Source organism: Lissotriton helveticus, chromosome 11 (genome assembly GCF_964261635.1).
Source record: "Lissotriton helveticus chromosome 11, aLisHel1.1, whole genome shotgun sequence".
Lineage (NCBI taxonomy): Eukaryota > Metazoa > Chordata > Amphibia > Caudata > Salamandridae > Lissotriton > Lissotriton helveticus.
Genome location: NC_136072.1, coordinates 441171958 through 441193622, shown reverse-complemented (window position 1 = coordinate 441193622; position 21665 = coordinate 441171958). Strand labels below are relative to the sequence as shown.

Below are 21665 nucleotides of genomic sequence, written 5' to 3'. Positions count from 1 at the left end.
CCGTTTGAATGATTAACCGGTATGTGGTGGGGTGTTGGGCGAGTAATGAGCTGTATCACCATTATACTGAGACCAACATTGTATGCCAAGGCGTAAACATTACAAGGGTACTGAGGTGTGAATTGTTTGTGATACATTTAGGGCACAAATCTAAACAAGCGCTCGCCATGCCTTTTGTCTGTAAGCCCCGTCCTTTTGCGATTGGGGGGGCGTGTTTTTTTCTCTCCCCTCTTCTCCATTGGCTGGAATGTAAACAACGGGTGTGTTTTAGACTTGTTGTTTACATTCCAGCCAATGGAAAGAGGAGAGACAGAAACGAAAAAAACACGCCCCCCAATCCGAAAAGGACGGGGCTTACAGCGAGAGAATGACGACACAGACCTCTTCTCCAATGGCTGGCTGCCGTTTAGGAGGCCAGCCAATGGAGAAGAGGGGCTGGGTTTACCCTCGCTACTCAGTCATTAAGTCTCGCTGGCGAGACTGCGCATGTGCGCAGCCTACGCCAGTCTCGACCTAAAAAAGCACAGATAAACATCACCCATGGCAGTGGAAAAATAGAAGGGTTGAAAAAGAACACTTCATAGAAGCATAATACTAGATAGCTTCCCCCAATGGTATCCGGACTCTGGCGTTCAGAGAACCGGCCACATGTTAAACCACCAGGGAAATGCTGTGTTGTTCCAACCAAGTCCAGAGACAAAGGGGCCTCTTGACAGAGGGTCCACAAGGATTAGTTACTTACCTGTAATCCTAGTTCTCATCCAGGGGTATACTCAAAGTCATAATCTATGAATAATCCCCGCCCATGTGCGGGATCCTGGAGCATATAGATAATACATATATATATACATACATATATATATACATATATATATACATATATATATATATATATATATATATATACATATATATGCATATGTGAAAACATATACATGCAGCCTAAAAAATGTCCCAAATGGCAAAGATGCTGAAATTACACAGGTTTACATAGTAGCACCTATACTCTCCCAACCCCTAAGGAAGAAAGAGAGCAGTAAACATTTGTCAAACAACAATGCTTTATTGCTATAGAAAAACCTGTATTTGCAGGCATTTGCCAGTAGGCTACAGCAGAGTATAAAGAAACAAAGAAAACAAATAGTTTTCTTACCTGTCGGTGTAGTTTTGCAGCTTGAAGATCTTTCTGGATTCACTATGCTGTGCATTATTCTGCGGTCTTGTGGTTGGGTCCGGATTCGTAGTCTTTTCTTTGTTTTTTGGTTTTTTTGTAGCCCTGGTGGGCGTCGGCGTCACACCTCCTTGGGTGCATTTCCGGTGACGTCGGCATGCTTCCTGCGGAAGCTCCCACTCTTGGGCGCCATCTTCGGGTTCTTTTTTTCCGTGTTTCTTTTGTTTCCGAAGTAATGGCAATGTTCTATTTAGGTGATATTTTATCGCTCTGTATTTAGAAGTCCTTTTTTAAAACCTTTTTTTTTTATCCACCTCTTCTCTCTCCAGCCTCATCTTTCTGGCGGAGGTGGGTGGGTTCGCTAGTGAATCCAGAAAGATCTTCAAGCTGCAAAACTACACCGACAGGTAAGAAAACTATTCGTTTTACAGCGTGAATCTTTCTGGATTCACTATGCTGTGCATAGATTTTGTAGCGGTTTCTCATCTCTGTGGCGGCTGGGTGGAAGATGAGCGTTGGTTATTGAATATGTGCTGGAGCACCTTTTGTCCGACTTGTGCTTCCTTGTTCATCTGTATATCCACACAGTAGTGCTTCGTGAACGTGTGCACCGAAGCCCATGTTGCCGCCAGGCATATGTCCTGTATGGGTGTGTTAGCCAGGAAAGCTATTGTAGCACCCTTTTTCCTAGTGGAGTGGGCACGTGTCCCCTCCGCTAGCTCTTGTCCTGCACGTTTGTGGCAGAGTTGAATTGTCTGTGCGATCCATCGTGCAATAGTCTTTTTGGTTACTGCCTTTCCCATGAAACTGTTGGCGAATGACACAAAGAACTGTTTTGTTTTCCTGTGTCCCTTCGTCCTCTCAATGTAGTGCATGACTGATCTTCTGGCGTCCAGGGTGTGCAGAGCTCGCTCTGCGCTAGTTGTTGGTTTTTGGAAAAAACTCGGTATCTGTATAGACTGGTTCATGTGGAATTTGGATACCACCTTCGGCATGAAGTGTGGGTCAGTCCTCATCACAACCCTATCATTGTGTATTTGTATGTAGGGTTCTTGTAGCGTCAGCGCCTGAAGCTCGCTTACTCTGCGTAAGGACGTTCTTGCAACCAGGAAAGCTGTTTTCATAGTTAGCATCTTTAGGGAGGCCTTGTGAAGTGGTTCAAAGGGCTCTTTCATGAGTTCCGTTAGGACTATGTTCAAGTTCCATGCAGGTGGCGGCACCCGCTTGGGTGGTGCGATCCTTTTCGCTCCTTCTAGGAATCTCTTCACCACCTGTGATGTGAAGAAACTCCTGCACGTTTCTCCCCTTGTGTAGGCGACTATGGCTGCCAAGTGAACTCTTAACGAGGATGAGCTAAGGTTGTTCTCCAGCAAGTGTGTCAGGTACTTTAGCACTGTGGAGTCCTTCTTCATTTTAGAGTGAAGTCTTTCTTTTCTGCACCACATTGTGAATCTTTTCCATTTCGCAACGTAGCACTTCCGAGTGCTGGGCCTTCGTGCCTCCCGAAGGACCCTCAGGGTGCTTTCTGGCAGTTTCAAATGTGCGAACTCTATGTCCTCAGGAGCCACGCTACAAGGCTCAGGCTCTCTAGCTCTGGGTGTAGCACCTCTCCGTTCTGCATGGAGAGTAGGTCTTTCCTCTTGCCGAATCTGTGGGGTGCACACTGTGTCATCTCCATGATCTGCGAGTACCATGTCTGTCTGGCCCACTGTGGCGCGACCAGTATCAGGGTCATGTTGCTCGCTCTGCACTTGCTCAGCACTCTGTGCATCAGTGGTATCGGGGGAAAGGTGTAAGCAAATGTCCCGGACCAATCTATCCATAGGGCATTCCCCAGTGACCCCCTCCTCGGGCTGTCTGGATGCGAAGTTTTGGCATTTTGCATTCCGGCGTGTGGCAAACAGGTCCACTGATGGTGTTCCCCATCGGTCGAACAGCCACCTTGTCTCTTGAGCATTGAGCTCCCACTCGTGGGATGCCGATGTCTGTCTGCTGAGCCAATCTGCTTGTATGTTGTCCTTCCCTGGTAGGTGTATGGCTAGCAGGTCTATCTTGAGAGGGATGGCCCATCTCCATATCTCCTGCGCCAGCGTTGAAAGCGGGGCTGACTGTGTGCCCCCTGCTTGTTGATGTAGAACATCGCAGTGGTGTTGTCTGTTTGTAGCAACACCTTGTGCTTGTACAGTCTTGTTTTGAAAGCTTTCAGTGCAAGGAAGATTGTCTTCAATTCTAGGTAATTGATGTGCTTTGTCGCATCTGCTGGCGTCCACAGTCCCCTCACCTTGAGCTCCTCCATGTGAGCGCCCCATCCCTTCAGGGATGCGTCTGAGGTGATGGTCACTGTTGGCGTTGGGGGCGTTAGAGGCTTTCCCCTTGTTATGTTCTCCATGGTCCACCATGTCCTCTCCTTCTGCACTGCGTGCGTTACAACCACTAGATCCTCCCAACTGCCTGTAGCTTGTGACCATTGCTCCTGTAGCCATTCTTGAATGGGTCTCATGTGGAGACGTACATTCGGTACCAGGTGGATGCATGATGCCATCATCCCCCATGATCTTGCTCGCAGTCCTCACTGTCCGAGCTTGTCCCTTCCGGTAGAGGCGAGTTTCCTTCACCAGCGCCCTCGCCCTCTTCTCGCTGGGGAACACCTTGCCCTGTAAGGTGTTGATCTGTGCTCCCAGGAAGATCTTCACTTGTTCCGGCTCCATTGATGATTTCTTCCAATGGATGGAGAATCCCAGGCTTATGAGCGTGCTCGTCACTGTGTGCGTGCTGCTTGCATTTCTGGTATGAGTTTGCTTTCACCAGCCAGTCGTCCAGGTAGGGGTATACGTGTATTCCCTGCCTTCGTAGGTGCGCTGCGACTGCCGCGAGGCACTTTGTGAAGACCCTTGGTGCTGATTTTAGCCCGAAGGCTAGTGTCGTGAACTGGTAGTGGCTTTCTCCGATGGTGAACCTGAGCATATGCTTGTGCTTTCTGTTCATTGGGATGTGCAGGTAGGCGTCCTTGATGTCTATCGTGACCATGAAGTCGCCGATCTGCAATTGCGGGAGCACCTCTTGCAGGGAGGTCATTTTGAATTTTTGCGTTCTTATGAATTTGTTCAGGAACCTCAGGTCCAGAATGGATCTCATTGTCTCGTCTACTTTTGGTACCAGGAAGTACGTGGAGTATATTCCTTTGTTTCTTTCCTTGAAGGGTACCCGTTCTATGGCCTGCTTCCGCAGGAGTTCCTTTGCTTCTTCCTGAAGACACTCTAGCTGCTTGCTTGCTAGTGGTTTTCTTTTTGGTTTTCTGCTTGTTGGCCTCCCCTCCAACTCTATGCAGTATCCGAATAGGATGATGTTGAGGATCCATTTGTCTGATGTGATTTCTCTCCATTCTTGGAGGTAAAATCTTAATCTTCCTCCCACTGGTGTTATGTGGTCGTAGATGTGTAGCTTGTCTTGACCCCTCTGTACGTGCCGCCCCCTGGGATCTTTTCTGTGGGTGGGCACACTGAGTTTTTTGAAGTCACTTAGAGGCGGGCTGCTGTCCCCCTCTTCTATTCTGTCCACGTCCATTTCCTCTCCCTCGAAAGGACTGGCCTCTTTGTTGGTATTGCCAGGACTGCTTCTGCTGACCCTGCTGAGCCTGCGAGTCTGCCTGGTGCATTTGTTGGAAAAAAACAAAACACTACGGTAGGGGGGGACCTAGGGGAAGTTTACAGACCTTGCTCTGGGTACAATCCCCAACAGGCATATCAACAACAAAAGGTACCAGAGGGTCTCGAGGAGTGTGCCCACATGAAACAGAAAGCCAACCTTTCCCGGTGAACCACAGTGATACAACACAGAAGATTCTCAACAGGATGAGGAGAATACCCATCAGTCACCATGTGGATCCGCCCTTCATCATTTGGGATTTTATCCGTACCACCCGTCTGAGGAGCTCGGTGCCACACTGAGAGGTCAACCCGGTGGTAAGGGGGTTCCTCAAAGGAGAATGGCAGTGACAGTGTGGTAGACCACTTGATATTGGTAAGTGGCCCTGGGTGTGGGACTGGGGTGTGCAGTGCTGAAAAAAGTGATAACGTGAGAGAAACCCATATAGTGTATGTTTAAAATTGGTTTGAATAGGCACTTGAAAAAAGTTTATTCCGTGTCTGCCTAACATACCAAAGTATAAAAACAAATATAACCTAAGGCCTTCTCATAAGGTAGACTGCTCTAGGTTAAAGTAGGTCAACTAGTTTCTGCAATATTGGGACTATAGTTCCCTTGCATTCTTCAGGACCAATCTAAATAAAAACTACTGCACCAAGTGAATTAAAAATAATGAGTGAAAAATGACACCAGGGTAACAGTGCAAGTGCTGAAAAGTCACCTGAACGCTCCCGGTGCCTTTACAGTCTGTGTTAATCACTAGATCTGTAAGGATGACCAGCCTCACCCCACCTGGCAGTGGCTCAGGGGAAAGATGAAGCACCGCTCTCTCCGTCGGTACTCCGTGCCGGCGTCCTAGCCGACTGGGGAGGTCAATTCGTTGGAAAGCCTGGTGTGATGTACCTGGCTGGTTTCCACCTCTCCCGCCAGGCCTCCGTGACGGGGTGCCCCTTTTGTTGCCTCTGAACTGCAATGCTCCCATGGACCTTGCTGTTTCGTTATCCTTTTTTAGTTGACTGAGCTTCTCATCAACTGTTGTTCCGAAAAGCGTGTCGCCGTTGAACGGTGTGTTCAGGATGCTGTGTTGCACCTCTGGTTTGAAACCTGAAATCCTGAGCCAGGCGTGTCTTCTTTCAGTGACACCCATCATCATGAGCCTGCTGGAGGTGTCTGCTCCATCCAGGGCCGTCTTAAGGCAAGAATTTGCCGCGTTCTTCCCTCCTTCAACCAGCTTTTCGGCCTTCTGTCTGGCATCCTGGGGCAGGTCCTTCACCAACTGCCCCAGCTCCTCCATGATCTGGTACATGTGCCTGTTTATCAGGGCGTTGGAATTAGCCATGCGCCAGTGGGTCGCGGCGTTCCGTTCGATCCTTCTGCCCACCAGATCCATCCTCTTGCTCTCCTTATCCGGTGGTTTTCCAGAAGTAGTGGGTACGTTAGCCCTCTTCCTTGCTGTGGCCGTGATAATGGAGTCTGCAGAGACCGTCCCCTGAATGTAGGGTGGGTGTTTTGAGGAATGTTTGTATTTCTTCTCTGTTCTGGGAGTTACTGCCTTGCATGTTGCGGGCTCCCTGAATGCTTCCTTCCCTTGAGCCAAGACGCTGTCGAGCATTGGCAGGTACTGGCTCCTTGTTTGTGTGGGGAGCAATGTCTCTAGAAGGAAGTCTGCTTTCTGCTTCTCTTCGTCGAGCTTGAGTTTGAATGCCGCTGCGGCAGACCTTATCACCGAGTTGTAGGCCCCGATGTCGTCCGGCGGCGAGGGCCTCGAGGGATATGTGTCGCCCGCCTCCTCCGGGCTGTCGGTGTCGACATCTAGGTAATCCACCTCCTGTAAGTCAGAGGGGGCCGACTCTTCATCCGTCCTGCTGTCCTCTTCCTCCCCATAGTTGTAACTATCGTAGGGATTCTCGTCCTCTTCCTGGTCGTCGACCACCTCGACGTCCGGGTCTTGTTCCTCGGCGACCTCGTCTTCCTCCTCGACCACCTCCACCACTGGTGGCTTGGTCTTGTGTGGGATCGTGAAGGTTTATTTTTGCGTCGAATTCTTTCTTCCGCTGCAAGATGTTTTCCATTTCGGCCTCGAGGCGCCTTCTCTTTTTCTCCATCTCGGCCGCGTGTTCCCGGTCGGATGGTTCGGCCGCTCTTTTCGGCGGTTGGCTCGGCGCCGTGCTTTTCGGTGCCGAAGTTTTCGACGTCGAACCGGATTTTGGGTCTCTGGTAGGCGTCGGTAGTTTAGGGTCCTTCTCCCTCGGCGTCGATCGATCCTTTTCGGGGACGATTTTTGACGACTTCTGCTGTTCAACAGCTCTCGGCGCTGGGGACTCCTTCTCAGAGGATCTGCTGGGCCTGTGAGTACTCGCGGACGCCAGGTGTTTTGGCGTCGGCGCTTTCGGGGCCTTGCCCTCGTTTTTTCGAGACTCAGAGTCTCCCGGGTTCTTGGGGGCCGGAGAGTCTCCTACCTTATCAGAAGTCTTCATGCAATCGGTCTCTACGACCGTGTAGCTGTCGTCTTCGGCGGCAGCGTTGTCCTCTTCCTCGGAAGACATCCCCAGATCGTAGAGGGACTGAGTCTGGGCCTTCCCCTGCAGGGTGGCGTGCGCTACCCTCTGTCTCTCCCTCACACGAAGGGTCTTCGGGGCGAAGGCTGAGCAGGCGTTGCAGTCCTCGCTTTCGTGAACCACCGGTAGACAAAGGTTGCATACCGGGTGCTGGTCCTTCTGCGCGTACTTGTGGTGGCAGTTACGGCAGAATTTGATCGGCGTGTTGTCCATCATCGAGCGCTCAGGGCCTCCCTGGTCGCGTGTTCGTCGACGTTCGTCGAAGATCTCGAATTCTCCTTTGCTGACTCCTCGTCGATGAAGTCTCCTGGAGTCTTCAGATGCCTTTTCTTTGCAATTTCTGTATTTTTCTTTCTTCTTTCTCCAAAAATGTCTGGAGCCCAAACGGGAACGATCCAGACCTGACCGCGGAAAAAAAGAATCTGAAGATGGCGCCCAAGAGTGGGAGCTTCCGCAGGAAGCATGCCGACGTCACCGGAAATGCACCCAAGGAGGTGTGACGCCGACGCCCACCTGGGCTACAAAAAAAACCAAAGAAAAGACTACGAATCCGGACCCAACCACAAGACCGCGGAATAATGCACAGCATAGTGAATCCAGAAAAATTCACGCTGCAAAACTGACACCCTGCCTTTAAGGCATTAGAGTAGGGGTACCGTGCCTTTAAGACCTGTAGGCGACCCCCTACTCCCATGATGCACTACAGGTGGCAGCTAGGTAAGTTCTTTTTGGAGGTGTATAAACACCTGAGTAAATCCATAAGTAACATACATAATTTTGCAGTAATGCTCGTCCGAGGAGGTGGGTGGGTCGCTTATGACTTTGATGAGCATACCCCTGGATGAGAACTAGGATTACAGGTAAGTAACTAATCCTTATCATCCAGGGAATACTCATCAATAGTCATAATCTATGAATAGATTAGCAAGCCCATACCCAAAGTCTCGCGGACGAGAAATCAAGTATACAGCAAAAATATGAATCAACATCACATTTATAATGCAGTTATGCAAACAAATTCCTTAAAGAGGCCTGTCCCACCTGGGCATCGGCCTGTGCATCTGAATCTAGGTAGTAATGGTGGATAAAGGTATGTACTGAACGCCATGTAGCCGCCTTACAAATCTCAGATATTGGAATGTTGCGAAGGAGAGCGGTTGTAGAAGCTTTCCTTCTAGTAGAATGTGCATGATGTTTGCCCTGTAAAGCTTTGTTAGCTCATTGGTAAGACAGAGCTATACAGGAGACGATCCATCTCGAAATAGACCTTTTTGAAGCTTACAGACAGGTATTAGTTGTACCATAATTAACAAAGAGCCGGTCAGACTTCCTAAGTGGAAGAGTTTTAGCCAGGTAAAACTTCAAAACCCTCCGGTGATCTAGAGAGTGTAAAGACCTCTCCGGGGGAGTGGTTGGTTGAGGGAAGAAAGTAGGCAGAGTGATGGTCTGATTGATATGGAAATCCGAGACCACCTTGGGCAGGAAGCCTGGATGTGTTCTCAGCACCACTCTATTGGCATGAAACACTGTGCAAGGTTCCTTGCAACACAGGGCCTGGATCTCGCTCACCCTGCGGGCTGAGGTGATGGCTACCAAAAAGGCAGCTTTCCAGGTCAAGTGCTGCAAAGTTGCCTTATGAATAGGCTCGAAAGGAGCACCCATCAAATTGGTAAGCATGATGTTAAGCTCCCAGGGAGGGGAGGGGGACCTCACTAGCGGAAACACTTTCTTAAGCCTCTCCAAGAAATCTTTGACCACAAGCATGAGGAAGAATGAGGTCTGAGAAGGAGACTTCCTATAGGCTGTTATTGCCGCTAAGGGAACCCCGATGGAGGGGTACTTGAGGCTTGACCTTGCCAAATGCAATAAGTGTGGGAGAATTACCTGCTTCTGACCTTGAATCGGATCAAGAGCATTGTCCATACACCAAATGTAAAACCTCTTCCACTTGAAAGCATATGACTTTCTGGTTGAGGGCCTCTTCGCTTCTCTCAGAATGTCCATACAGTCAGCCGAGAGGTCTAGGTGGCCATACTGGATGACCTCAGGAGCCATGCCGTCAATTGAAGGGAAGGTAGATTGGAGTGGAACACCCTCCCCTCGTCCTTGGTCAGCAAGTCTGGGCGGCAGGGCAGCCTCCGGTGAGGGACCTCTGAGGAGATCCGGGTACCACCACTGGCGTGCTATCAGGATCATCCTGGTGTTAGTCCTGTAGAATTTCTGTATCACCGCCGGGATCAGAGGCAGTGGAGGAAAAGCATACAGCAATGTCTGAGACCAGCTGATCAAAAGTGCATTCCCCCGTGATCCCTGCTGGGGGAATCTGGACGCGAAGACGGGGCATTTCGCGTTTGCCGCGTCTGCGAACAGATCTATGTCTGGTACGCCCCATTGTCGAAACGCCTCCTGCACGACCTCTTCATGAGCACCCAGTCGTGCGCTTCTACGAAGTCTCTGCTTAGGCCGTCCGCCTGAACATTCAGGATTCCTGGAAGGTGAACTGCAATGATGGAGAGACCTCTCGCCAGAAGCCACTGCCAAATGGATTGAGCTTTCAGAGACAGAACTCGTGACCTGGTGCCTCCTTGTTTGTTCAGATAGAACATCGTTGTTGTGCTGTCTGTCTGAACTTGAACGTGGCTGGAATGCAGAGACGGGTACAGGGATTTCAGCGCCAGATAGACGGCCCAAAGCTCCAAGAAGTTGATATAATACCTTCTTTCTGTCTCGGACCAGAGACCTTGTACCTGCAGCTGGTCCATATGAGCACCTCAGCCGTGCATTGAGGCATCCGTGACCACTGTCTCCGTTGGAGGCGAGTGATGAAACGGAACTCCTTGCAACAGGTGAGAACGTTTCATCCACCATTTGATGGAGTCTCTGGCTACTTGATGAAGAGACACGATCTTCCGAGTGGCCTGACCTCTGAGACCATTGGTCCTCGAGTGCCTGCTGCAGAGGCCTCTGGTGAAGGCGTGCATTGGGCACAATGTAGATGCACGAGGCCATCGATCCCAGAAGTGCCGACACTTGTCTGGCTGTAGGACTTTGGGTGTCGAGCAGGGTGCGGCACTTCAGAAGCATTGATGACAACCTCTCCTCCGAAGGACACACGCTTGCCTCTGCAGAGTCCAAGGAAGCGCCCAGATAATGTATTTGTTGGGTGGGGTTGAGGACTGACTTGCAACCCCAAAGATGGCAAGGTGTAGTTGACTTGCAACCCCAAAGAATGCATCAGGTTGAGACAGTAGGAGAGATAGCTCTGAAGCAGAACAGGTGTGGAGTTTTTTAGGAGCCAGTCTAGGTAGGGATAGACTAAGATCTTCCGTCTGCGGAGGAAGGCAGCCACCACCGCCATGCACTTGGAGAATGTCCGTGGGGCGGATTTGAGGCCGAATGGAAGCACTCGATACTGGTAGTGATGATGGGCTATCTGAAATCTGAGAAATGTTCGATGCTTTACTGAGACAGGTATATGAAAGTAACTGTCCTGCAGGTCGATGGCACACATCCAGTCTCCCTGGTGAAGATGCGGAAAAATCTGGTGCAGGGCTAGCATACAAAATTTCTCCTATCTGATAAACCTGTTCAGCAGGCGCAGGTTGGGGATAGATCTGTACTCTTTGGCTACTCCCCGCTTTTGGACTAGAAAGTAGCGTGAGTATACTCCTTGATTTCTTCGTATGGGAGGGACCTCCTCTATGGCTTTCTTTGCGAGAAGGGTAGATACTTCGTCTTTCAAAAGTTGACTTTGGATTTGAGGAAGGCGCTTGACTTGAGGGGGAACTTGCGGAGGAGGAGACTTGAACCTCAGCAAGTAACCATGCTGCACAATTTTCAGCCCCCATTTGCCTTTTGGTATGGCTTTCCACTCTTCCAGGTGACAAGCTACACTCCCTCCCACCGGAGTGGCGAACGGTTGCGGAGGAAGCAACAACTCAAGGCTTAGGAGGTTGCTTGGAGGTGGACTGTTGTCTGTTGTTGTTTCCTCTACTTCTCCCAGGAGGTCTTTGTTGGAACTGGGATCTTTGTTGGTTCTGGGAGGACCATTGAGGGGTTTGAACCCTCTGTTGAAAAGAACGTTTGTCACCCTGACTGAAATGTTTCTTAACCTCCTTGCGCTTCTCCAGCCCAACCGCCTTGACAGTGTCCATCTCAGCCTTCATTTTGGTCATCTCGTCATCAGCGTGAGCTCCAAACAGATATGATCCATTAAAAGGGAGGTTCAGAATGTTCTTCTGGGTATCAGGCTTGAGGCCTGTGAGAGGCAGCCAGGCCGAGCGTTGTGAACAGACTCCATGGGAGTAGCCATCAGCAGTGAGATCCAAAGCGTCCGCTGCAGCACTCATCACCTGATTGGCTACGAGCCCTCTTTCTTGTCGAATTTCTGTGAAATCCTGCCAGCCTTCTTTGGGAAGCTTCTCGGTAAAACGTGTAAGGGAGCCCCAAAGAGATCTGTCATATCTCCAGAGAAGGGCAGAGGCACTCGCAACCTTCATAGATGATGCTGAAGTGTTGCACATCTTCCTCCCATATGAGTCCATCTGTTTGCTATCCTTCTCAGGAGGAACAGAGGATGAGGTAGAAGTGGACTGGGACTTCATGGCTGCGGCCACAATGACAGAGTCCGCTGGTGGGTCAGCCCTGAGAAACAAGGGATCCTCTGCTGGAGCCTTGTACTTTTTGGCGATTCTGGATGGCACAGAACCCACCGTTGCAGGAGTGAGGAAGGTGGACATCGCCGGTTCAAAGAATCCAGGCACCAGTGGTAGCAGCGGTCTAGGAGCTGTCCGGTGATGCAAAGTGTAAAAGATGACAGATGTGGGAACCACCGGGGTATGCAAAGTGATGTTGAGTTTCTTTGCACCCCTACCCAGAACATCTGTGAAGGTCGAGATGTCATTTATGGGCGACACCCGTGATGGAGGCGTTGAGGAGAAGGTCGTAGAGTAGTCGCAGACAGTAGATCTCGTAGAGGTAGACCATGTAGGAGATCTGTCATGATGGCAGCTGTGACAACCCCTGGACGTGTGGAGGGCGTTCTTGGTCTGGAGGGCGTTCTTGGTCTGGAAGGCGCCCTTGGCCTGGAAGGCGATCTTGGTCTCCTAGGGGGACACATCGAGGGTCCCGCCGGAGTGCTCGTCCGAGGAGTGGGCCCAGATGGAGAGTACGTGCGGGAGTAATCAGAGTCCGGACTACTGCGGCCATTTGACACTGCACCTTGCGGACGGAGAGGTGACAGACTGCGGGCCCTCCCCTCCGTAGGTTTGGGGGATGCTTCTGGTGAGATCTTCACAATGTGCAGTCCTGGAGACGATGACCGGTCTCCTGACGATGATCTGGACCCAGGATCTGACTGTCGCGGGGACTCCACAATCCCTATGACCTCTTCTCTCAACGTTGAGTATTTCTACGGTGATGAGGTCGGGTCACCAGCGGCGTCAAATGAGGTCTCTATGTCCTTGACGCCGATCGCCTGCGGCGATGAGGGGACCTCGACCTTCGGCTTCGAGTTGGAGACCTCAACGTCAATTTGCTACGGCGTCGAGTCGACGGTGATCTGCCATGACGTCGAGTCGGCGGCGATCTTTCATGACGTCGTGTCGACGGTGAACCTCCTTGCCGTCGTGTTGACGTCGAGTGATGGGACCTCGACGATCCTTTCGATTGCAGCACGCCCTCCGGCGGCGAGATGTTAACCGTCGCTACTCTCGACGCCGACCCCCTCGAGGGTGGCGGAGAGTGTCTCTCAGCACCCACAGCCTTCGAGCCCGAAGTGTGGTGCCTCGATGCCGATTTACTTGCTTGCAGAGGAGACTCTCGACGTCGAGATGGTGTTCCTGAAGAGTGTCTGGGCCTCTTCAACGGCGACGTCGACAGTGAATCTCTCGTCCCCTTTCTCTTCCTAGGGTTCGGAGAGGTGGAACGTCGCCGCTTTTGACATTGCTTGCTGGAAGATTATGTCCTGGGGCCTACATGGCCACCCACCTGATGACTCTTGTATTTTTCCAGCAGAGCATGCAGTTTAATGTGTTCCCTGTCGTGCAGGGTCCGCCTGGAGAACTTCTGGCAATGATGGCACTGGTCAGGATTGTGTGAGGATGGTAGACACAAAATACACACTGAGTGTTCTGAAAATTTTTCTTCAAAATCAGTTTTAGTGAAAAAACTGAAGAGCTCAAGCTCCAGGATCCTCTCAGAAGGAGCCGAAAAAAAGAACTGACCTAACTGCCACCTGTGGTGCATCATGGGAGCAGGGGGTCGCCTACAGGTCTTAAAGGCATGGTGTTAGTTTTCTTTGTTTCTTTATACTCTGCTGCAGCCTACTGGCAAATGCAGGTTTTTCTATGGCAATAAAGCATTGTTGTTTGACAAATGTTTACTGCTCTCTTTCTTCCTTAGGGGTTGGGAGAGTATAGGTGCTACTATGCAAACCTATGTAATTTCAGCATCTTTGCCATTTTGGGGAGATATATATATATATATATATATTCACTGAAAAAACCATAGGTTTCAGGAGTTATATAGTTAGGAATTAGTTTTTAAAAAAACCTTTGAAATTCACTCAAAAAACTAAGTTTTAGTGGTGTTATAGTTAGCTGGACATTTTACTCATACAAAACCAATGAAATTGCTCCTATATATTTAGTTGTACTAACTATATTTCTCGCACCCGCAATCCACTGCTGATGATGTCACATATTAGATCATTCATGACATGGTCAGTGACATCACTGATGACATCTCAAATTACATCACTGATGACATCACTGATGACATCATACAGTGAATGTGGTTTGCTTCGTTATTTACATATGCATTATATATATAGCAATTTACATTGAAGAATGAGTGGATATATATAAATAAATATTTGGATGGAGGATTTAGTAGCAGTGTAATTGACTGTTTACTTGACCAATTTATAATGGCTCACTAAATATAGTGGATAGTGACTAAACTGTGTGAATGTCTATCACTTTGTCAGTTGTTGTGTAAACTGATTCTACAGTTGGTTACTTGCTATGTGAAAGTCTATATTAGTTATTGATTAGTTAACTGAGTATTTGTATGGGAGTGTGAAAGTGTGTGTGGTTCGGTGGGGGGTGTGTGACTGTCCAAAGATGTGTGAATAGTTGATTCAGTAGATATATGAAGTTACAACTACATGTTCTAACAGTTTGGGTGAGGGAATCTCTTTATGGGTGTGGTGATGAGCAAATATATTTCTCAAAGGTACAGGTCCAACAAACTAGAAAAATAAAAGGCAGTGTATGTGTCAGTTTTATATAAATAAGTATACATAAGACACAATGATTGTGTGAGTGACTGTATGGATAACTGTATACTTGTAATAATGATTTTATAATTCACTAAGTATGACTTACTATCTAAATGAATAGAAGAAGAGGGTTTGTATAAGTGTTTTGCTAAGTAAATATGTAAGTATGATCCATTGTTTGCATAAGTGAGTAGGATGACTTAATATGCGTGCTGTTGTTTAATGTCGATATAGATGTATACGTATTTTTGATAGTGTTCTATTGTTCATTGACAGCATGTATGAGTGAATCCATATGTAAGTGATTAGATGTGTGTATACATCTATGAATCACTGAGTGGATTTTTATATACTTGTATTGCTGTGACAATGGATTTAAATATGATACTCTGTATTTTACAAACAGTGATGAAAAATTGTAATAGTGTATGAAAAGGTGTATGTGATTGTCACGTGGATGATGTCATCAGTGATGTCATTTGAGATGTCATCAGTGATGTCACTGACCATGTCATGAATGATCTAATATGTGACATCATCAGCAGTGGATTGCGGGTGCGCGAAATATAGTTAGTACAACTAACTATATAGGAGCAATTTCATTGGTTTTGTATGAGTAAAATGTCCAGCTAACTATAACACCACTAAAACTTATAGTTTTTTGAGTGAATTTCAAAGGTTTTTTAAAAACGAATTCCTAACTATATAACTCCTGAAACCTATGGTTTTTTCAGTGAATTTCAAAGGTTTTTTAAATGCTGATTCCTAACTATATAAGGCCTGAAACCTATGGTTTTTTCAGTGAATTTCAAAGGTTTTTAAAATGCTAATTCCTAACTATATAAGGCCTGAAACCTATGGTTTTTTTCAGTGAATTTCAAAGGTTTTTTAAATGCTAATTCCTAACCATATAAGGCCTGAAACCTATGGTTTTTTTCAGTGTTTTTAAAAAAAACATTGATTGGTTAACTGGCTTATTAAGTGTATCTTAGTGAATACATATATTAGCGAGTAATGTTTAAATATTTAAATATATGCATGAGTGATGTAATATGTGACGTCATCAGCAGTGCATTGCAGACGTGCAAGTTATAGTGAGTCCAACTAACTATAACGTGGGAATTTCAATGGTTTTATGCGAGTAAAATTTCCAGCTAACTATAACTGGTGTGAAACCTATGGTTTTTTCAGTGAATTTCAGAGGTTTTTTAAATGCTAATTCCTAACTATAACTGGTGTGTAACCTATGGTTTTTTCAGTGAATATATATATATATATATATAAAATTTCTATGGCAAAATGAAACCCCTCATTTTGTTCCTTTTCAAATTAAATGTATTAAGTGTTACCACTTTATTCCAATCAAGATGACTTCAGGTGTGCCATACTTTTGTCATAAGTAAGACTGTTAGCGCTCTAGTTGTTCTTTAGAACACTCTGGGACATTCTGTCATTGGGCTATAGTTGGGCTACATTTGTTTTTTTTTGTCTCTGGTGGCCATCTTTGGGCTACATTGGGCTACATTGGGCTACATTTGGGCTCTAACATATATATAGCCCAATGTAGCCCAATATATATTTTTTCAAAGTTAATTTTCGTAAAAACCACTGGAGCACATATCTTGAGACATAGCAAAGGCACATCGGGCTACCAGTCCCTACAATTTTGCCAAGTTTGGTGGACAACCATTCAGCCGTTCGGGCTAAAAGTGAGTCCAACCGCCCTATGGAAATTACATGGGGAAAACACGTTTTGGGACCCCCCTTTTATCTCGGCCCCCGCTTGACGAATCCCCCCCAAACTTTCAGGGAAGGAGCGGAGCGCCGCGAGGCAAAGTTAAGGAACATTTCAGGAAGATTCCTCAACCGGCGCCAAAGTTATTCCCATAGAATGTTGCGATTTCCCTATGGAAAACAATCCTAACTGTAACTACCTACTGGCGACCGCCAGTAGGTAAAAAAAAGAAGAAAAAAAAAAAATATATATCCAACACCTTCTCCACACGAAAGAAGCGAGACCCACTTGAGGATTAGAAAGGGAGACTTTATTTAGCCGCTCTTGCAGAGGTGAACAGGCACAACGTTCTTGCGGCGTATGCATTTCGGCATCTCGCCTCGTCAGCGCCGCTTGCGTGTCTGTGTGAGAGCAGGGCGTCACAGCTCGATTTAAATATCCCGCCCTCTCTCTTAACTAATGAGCTGCTGCCCCCCAGGTGAGTATGATCCAACACCTGACTCAGTTCTGGCGCGCCTTACACCAATGGCGCCTCCAAGTTCCAGAATGCACTGTTCTTGTCGTCATCCGGTAATGGGGTCAAAATTGCATGCTCCGAGTTCTTCCGCCAGCCTCCAGTATATATATATATACACACACACACACACACACACACACACACACACACACACACACACACTCAGGGATCCCGCACATTATTATTCATAGATTATGACTATTGATGAGTATCCCCTGGATGAGAACTACACCCCGCCCTGTTGGTTGCAATACCACATGGCCGTAGTGTTGTCTGTGAACACTTGAACTAGCCGTCCCTTCAGAGATGGTAGGAAGGCTTTCAGTGCCAATCGAATCGCACAAAGCTCCAGACGGTTGATCTGAAGCCTGGTTTCTGCGGGAGACCAGAGTCCTCTGATCTCCACCTCTCCCAGATGGCCGCCCCATCCCAGAACAGACGCATCCGTCACTACTATGAGACCTCTGACTCAATTGCGTTTTGTCCGCCACCATCGCAGGTTGTTCACGGTGCTCTTCGATATCTGAAGCAGGTACTTGAGATTTTGCCGATGCTGTGCCCACTGGAACTTGAAATCCCAATGCAGAGCCTGCATGTGCCATCTGGCATGTTCCACAAGCAAGATGCAGGAGGCCATGCGGACCAACAGCCTCAGAGTCCTTCTCACCAAATTCCAGGATAGAGGCTGAAATATTGGTATCATAGCCTGAATATCCTGGACTGGCCGCTCGGGAGGATAAGCCCGAAACGGCACTGTGTCCAGAACTGCTCAGATCAAAGGGAGGGTCTGAGAGAGATTCAGGTGTGACTTTTGTGAACACCCGAGGGGCACTGGTGAGGCCGAAGGGGAGAATGGTAAACTGAAAGTGCTCTTGATCCACCGTATATAGAAGGTAGCGGCGACGGGCTGTCAGGACTGGGATATGGAAACAGGCGTCCTGCAACTCCAATGCAACCATCCAGTCTCCCGGTTACAGGGCAGACAGGACCTGAGCAAGGGTGAGCATCTTGAACGACTCTTTTTTGAGGAAGTGTAGTGGGCTCGGGGGTCGAGGATAGGACGTAGGCCTATGTCCTTTTTTGGAACTACAAAATAGCTGGAATAGCAACCACGGCCTATTTATGGCCCGGGAACCCTCTTTAGCTCCATTGGCCAAGAGAGTCTTGACATTCTCGCGGAGTGGGGCAAAGTGATCCTCCATCAGCCAACTGTAAGTTGGAGGCATGGAGGGAGGGATAGTCTTGAAGGGGAGGGAGTAGCCCCTTCAGACCATTTGTAACACCCACCTGTCCAAAGTGACATTTTGCCAGTGGGAAGGTGATGGCGTATCCTGCCACCAACTGGACGGCCAAGATCTGGAGGGATTAGTCCAGGAAGGTTTTGCGGTGGAGGAAGGGTTTGTGGCTTGACCAGACTTCTGGCCTCCTGACCCACGAGGTCAGGGCGAACTGCATCCATGGCCAACAAGGATGCTGGACTTGCGGAGTCCTCTGGCTGGAATAGGGTTGTCGCGGTTGGAAACCCCTTCCTTAAAGGGTGAAAGGGTGACACAGTCCTGTATTACACGGTGAGGCCTAGGAACTTGGCTGTAGCATGCAAGTTCTTGAAGCGCTAAACCGCTGTATCTGCCTTTTCTCCAAAGAGACGGGAGCCTTCAAAAGGGCATGTCAAGAAGGTTAGCTTGGACATCCCATGAAAAGCCAGACGGCCTCAGCCAGGCGTGGTGCCTAAGCCACCATTGAGGAATTTGATCTGCCTAGCAAGTCTGTCATGCTTGAGCCACATAGTATGGCAAACTTCCCTGCATCTCTCCCGTCTGCAACTGCTTGGGAGAAAAGAGCTCAGTCCTCCTCCGAGACTCTTGGCAGCAATTGCATAACCGTATCCCATAGCGAATGGAAATAATGGCCCAAGAGGCATGCAGTGATTACCAACCGCAATGCTAGGCAGATGGAATAAAAGATCTTACAAAAGCTGTCCACCTTTTTGGAACCCCTATCCGGGGGTGCGGAAGGGAACACGCCGCAGGAATTTGATGCTTGGACCACCATTCTCTGTAGGATGGGATGGGTGGAGAGGAAAGCTGGGTTGCCCGGTGCAGAGGCGGTGCAATAGTTCTATTCACAGGAGCGCCTGTGCTGGGCTTGGACCAGGTGCCCAGTAGAACGTGTTCAAGGCCTCGTTAAAAGGCGGCAAGTGTTCCTAGGTAAAGACACCACGCTGCAAGAAATCCATCAAGACAGTCTTGACTGCCACTGTAGGAAGCTGCAGGTCGAAGACATCCGCCGCCCTACGCACCACAATTGCAAAAGAAGCCCCCCTCCTCCATAGCCAGGTTAGAGGGAGACCGCATGCCAGGATCTAGAGAGGTGTCCAGGCCCCTGGCATCACCCAGGTCCTCATACAAGTCCAGTTCCTGATTTGGTTGTGAGCTTTCAAAGGGATCCTGCTGCCCCTCCCAATCATCATCCATCCCCAGCCATTCATACTAGGGCAGAGTGTCTAGCACGCTGGTGGACGCCCAATCGGCTGCGTGTCATCTAGAATGACAATGGGAGGCGCTGAGGTTCTCATCGTTGGACGCGGCGCCAGGGGAAGGTCGGAGTGGTATGACCAGAGCCAGTCCAGATCCAGGAACAGATCCAAGAGGTGGGCCAGAGCAGGAGTCTCAGAACCCACGGGGTCTCCTATTGAGCCTGCGGTGCCCGAAAAAGCGTTGGCAGGGTCAGGCCGCCCAAATATGGTGCACATGGCGTCATAGAATTCTTTTAATGAAATAGAGGGAAACGCGGAACCGACCCAGGCAGGCGTTCTGAACACTTCAACTTCTTGTGCTTCTTACCAGATCGTGAGGACATCGACTGGGAGCAAGAAGAATTTCGCCCCGGGAGCGGTGCTCGGATCTTCCTCCAGGTACCAGACACCAGGTGGGAGTCCATGGCCGACAATTTGCGCTGACAGGTGTGCACGGCTTGCACCCACGGCTCTTCTTGCTGGACACACCTTCACACCAAAAGAACTCGACAAAAGTAAAAAAAAAGTCTGTCAAAAAGTAATGGGTGTAGTTCTCTTCGAAGAATCTGGGATGGCTGGCGCGAAAAGCACTGACGTCTGCACGCCGTGGAGGCGCCTATATAGACGACACGGACGTCATGACGACAAACCAGATGCCTACAACGTCATACGGAGTCAACCGACGCCACCTATTGGCACACAGCGGTACTGCTATCAAAAATCTTCCGGATCCAGCCTGACAGCTGGAATTTCACAGGTAAAGAATCTGCGATTAGATGTCTATCAGATAAATAGTTCATACATTTGAGTAAAAGAACAAAATATGAAGGTAAAAACATCATCTAGCTAAACATAAATAACCATGGCAATTGTTCTTGGGCGTCAACCCTTCTATCACTTTATATAAAAATATTTGGAGGTATGGATGGAACTGCTATTGTTCTTAAATATTACTGAAACTTGATTGGGTTCAAGGAGACCACAACGTTTATTACATGCTCAACATACCTGGATGTAATCCACTGGGTTCTTTCCTTCTCCCTCTTCAGATACAAGTGCTTTGCCTTGTTCTCTTAAATATGAACTCATGCACTCACACATTGTCTTCAAACCATTCGGTACTCTGCTAAATAATTTGTACATGCAAGCAAGGTCTACAAGAAATGGAAATAAAATATTAAATGTTTATGTAAACTTTCTCTTTACATGATATAGCCATATGAAAACAATGAACATGCTTCACTGTAGAATCACTGCTCAACTGCACATTTTGAAGTTAAATCCTTACATATTTACATATTTTTACTGTAGCAAACATTGTATTCAAAATCCTTTAGACTGGAACTATAATCCTGAAATAGAGGTGGGTTCCTGTGAATTCCCAGATCTCGTCACAGAACCTTCTTTGGCTGCCACAAAGGGCCCGTTTCAAAAAGCAACAAATGGTGACTTTGTAGATTCTCTTGGAATGCTGGTAGCAGATTACGCGCAAGAGCGGATCTACTACAATCCAATAGATATCGTCTCCTATTGTCTAAAACCCTGATCCAACCCCCCCCATCCGCACCCCCGCACATCGCTGACCTGTGCTTTAAAAGCTGGAACTAGGGCAATCCTCCCAGATTAAGAGATTTGTATTTAAATGGTAAATTGTAGTCCAGAGCCGAGATTCATAGAGGATGGCATTAGGGACGACGGATGACTATATTCGTGCAACTCTTGCATTGGGCAAGGTCCAGGCTGGTGAGAGAGATATTGAACCGCAAAAAAAACTCCATTTGGAAAAATTTTTGGCAATGTGGTCCAATGAAAGGGGATAACCTGACTACAAACAGGAATTTATTAATTGAGACCCAGAGTTAAACACAGCTATGTAACCCAAAGGGAAAGGGACTTTGGCTGGGAGATAAGGGAGGAAATCTGGCAGCAGGCTGCAAAGACAGCAACTTGCACCACATACAAAGAAAATCCGTACAAATTACTTACCAGTTGGTATCTGTTCCCCACACAACTCCACGCCATGTTCAGTGGCTTGGATAGGTGTTGGAAACAATCTGTGTTGAAAGGGGTACTTTCATATATTTGTGGTGGTCCTGGATGATGGCATTGGACCTGCAGTATGCTTAATTCTACATCCCCATTCTGTTTATCAAGTATTTTATTGGCATAAGAACAGAAAAAAAAATCAAATTCAATGGTATGCAAGTCCAGCATACATCCATAGTAAGATTCAAATGCTGTT

At 48.1% G+C, this 21665-nt stretch overlaps 1 protein-coding gene across 1 annotated transcript in view; it reads right to left on the bottom strand.

Moving 5' to 3' along the window:
• The window catches only part of CUL3 (cullin 3), a 580651-nt gene that overhangs the window by 317370 nt on the left and 241616 nt on the right, over positions 1–21665 (bottom strand). The window contains exon 7 of the mRNA XM_078665956.1: positions 20432–20577. Coding sequence (XP_078522082.1) covers positions 20432–20577 — 146 coding nt within the window. The remainder of the gene's footprint in view (positions 1–20431; positions 20578–21665) is intronic.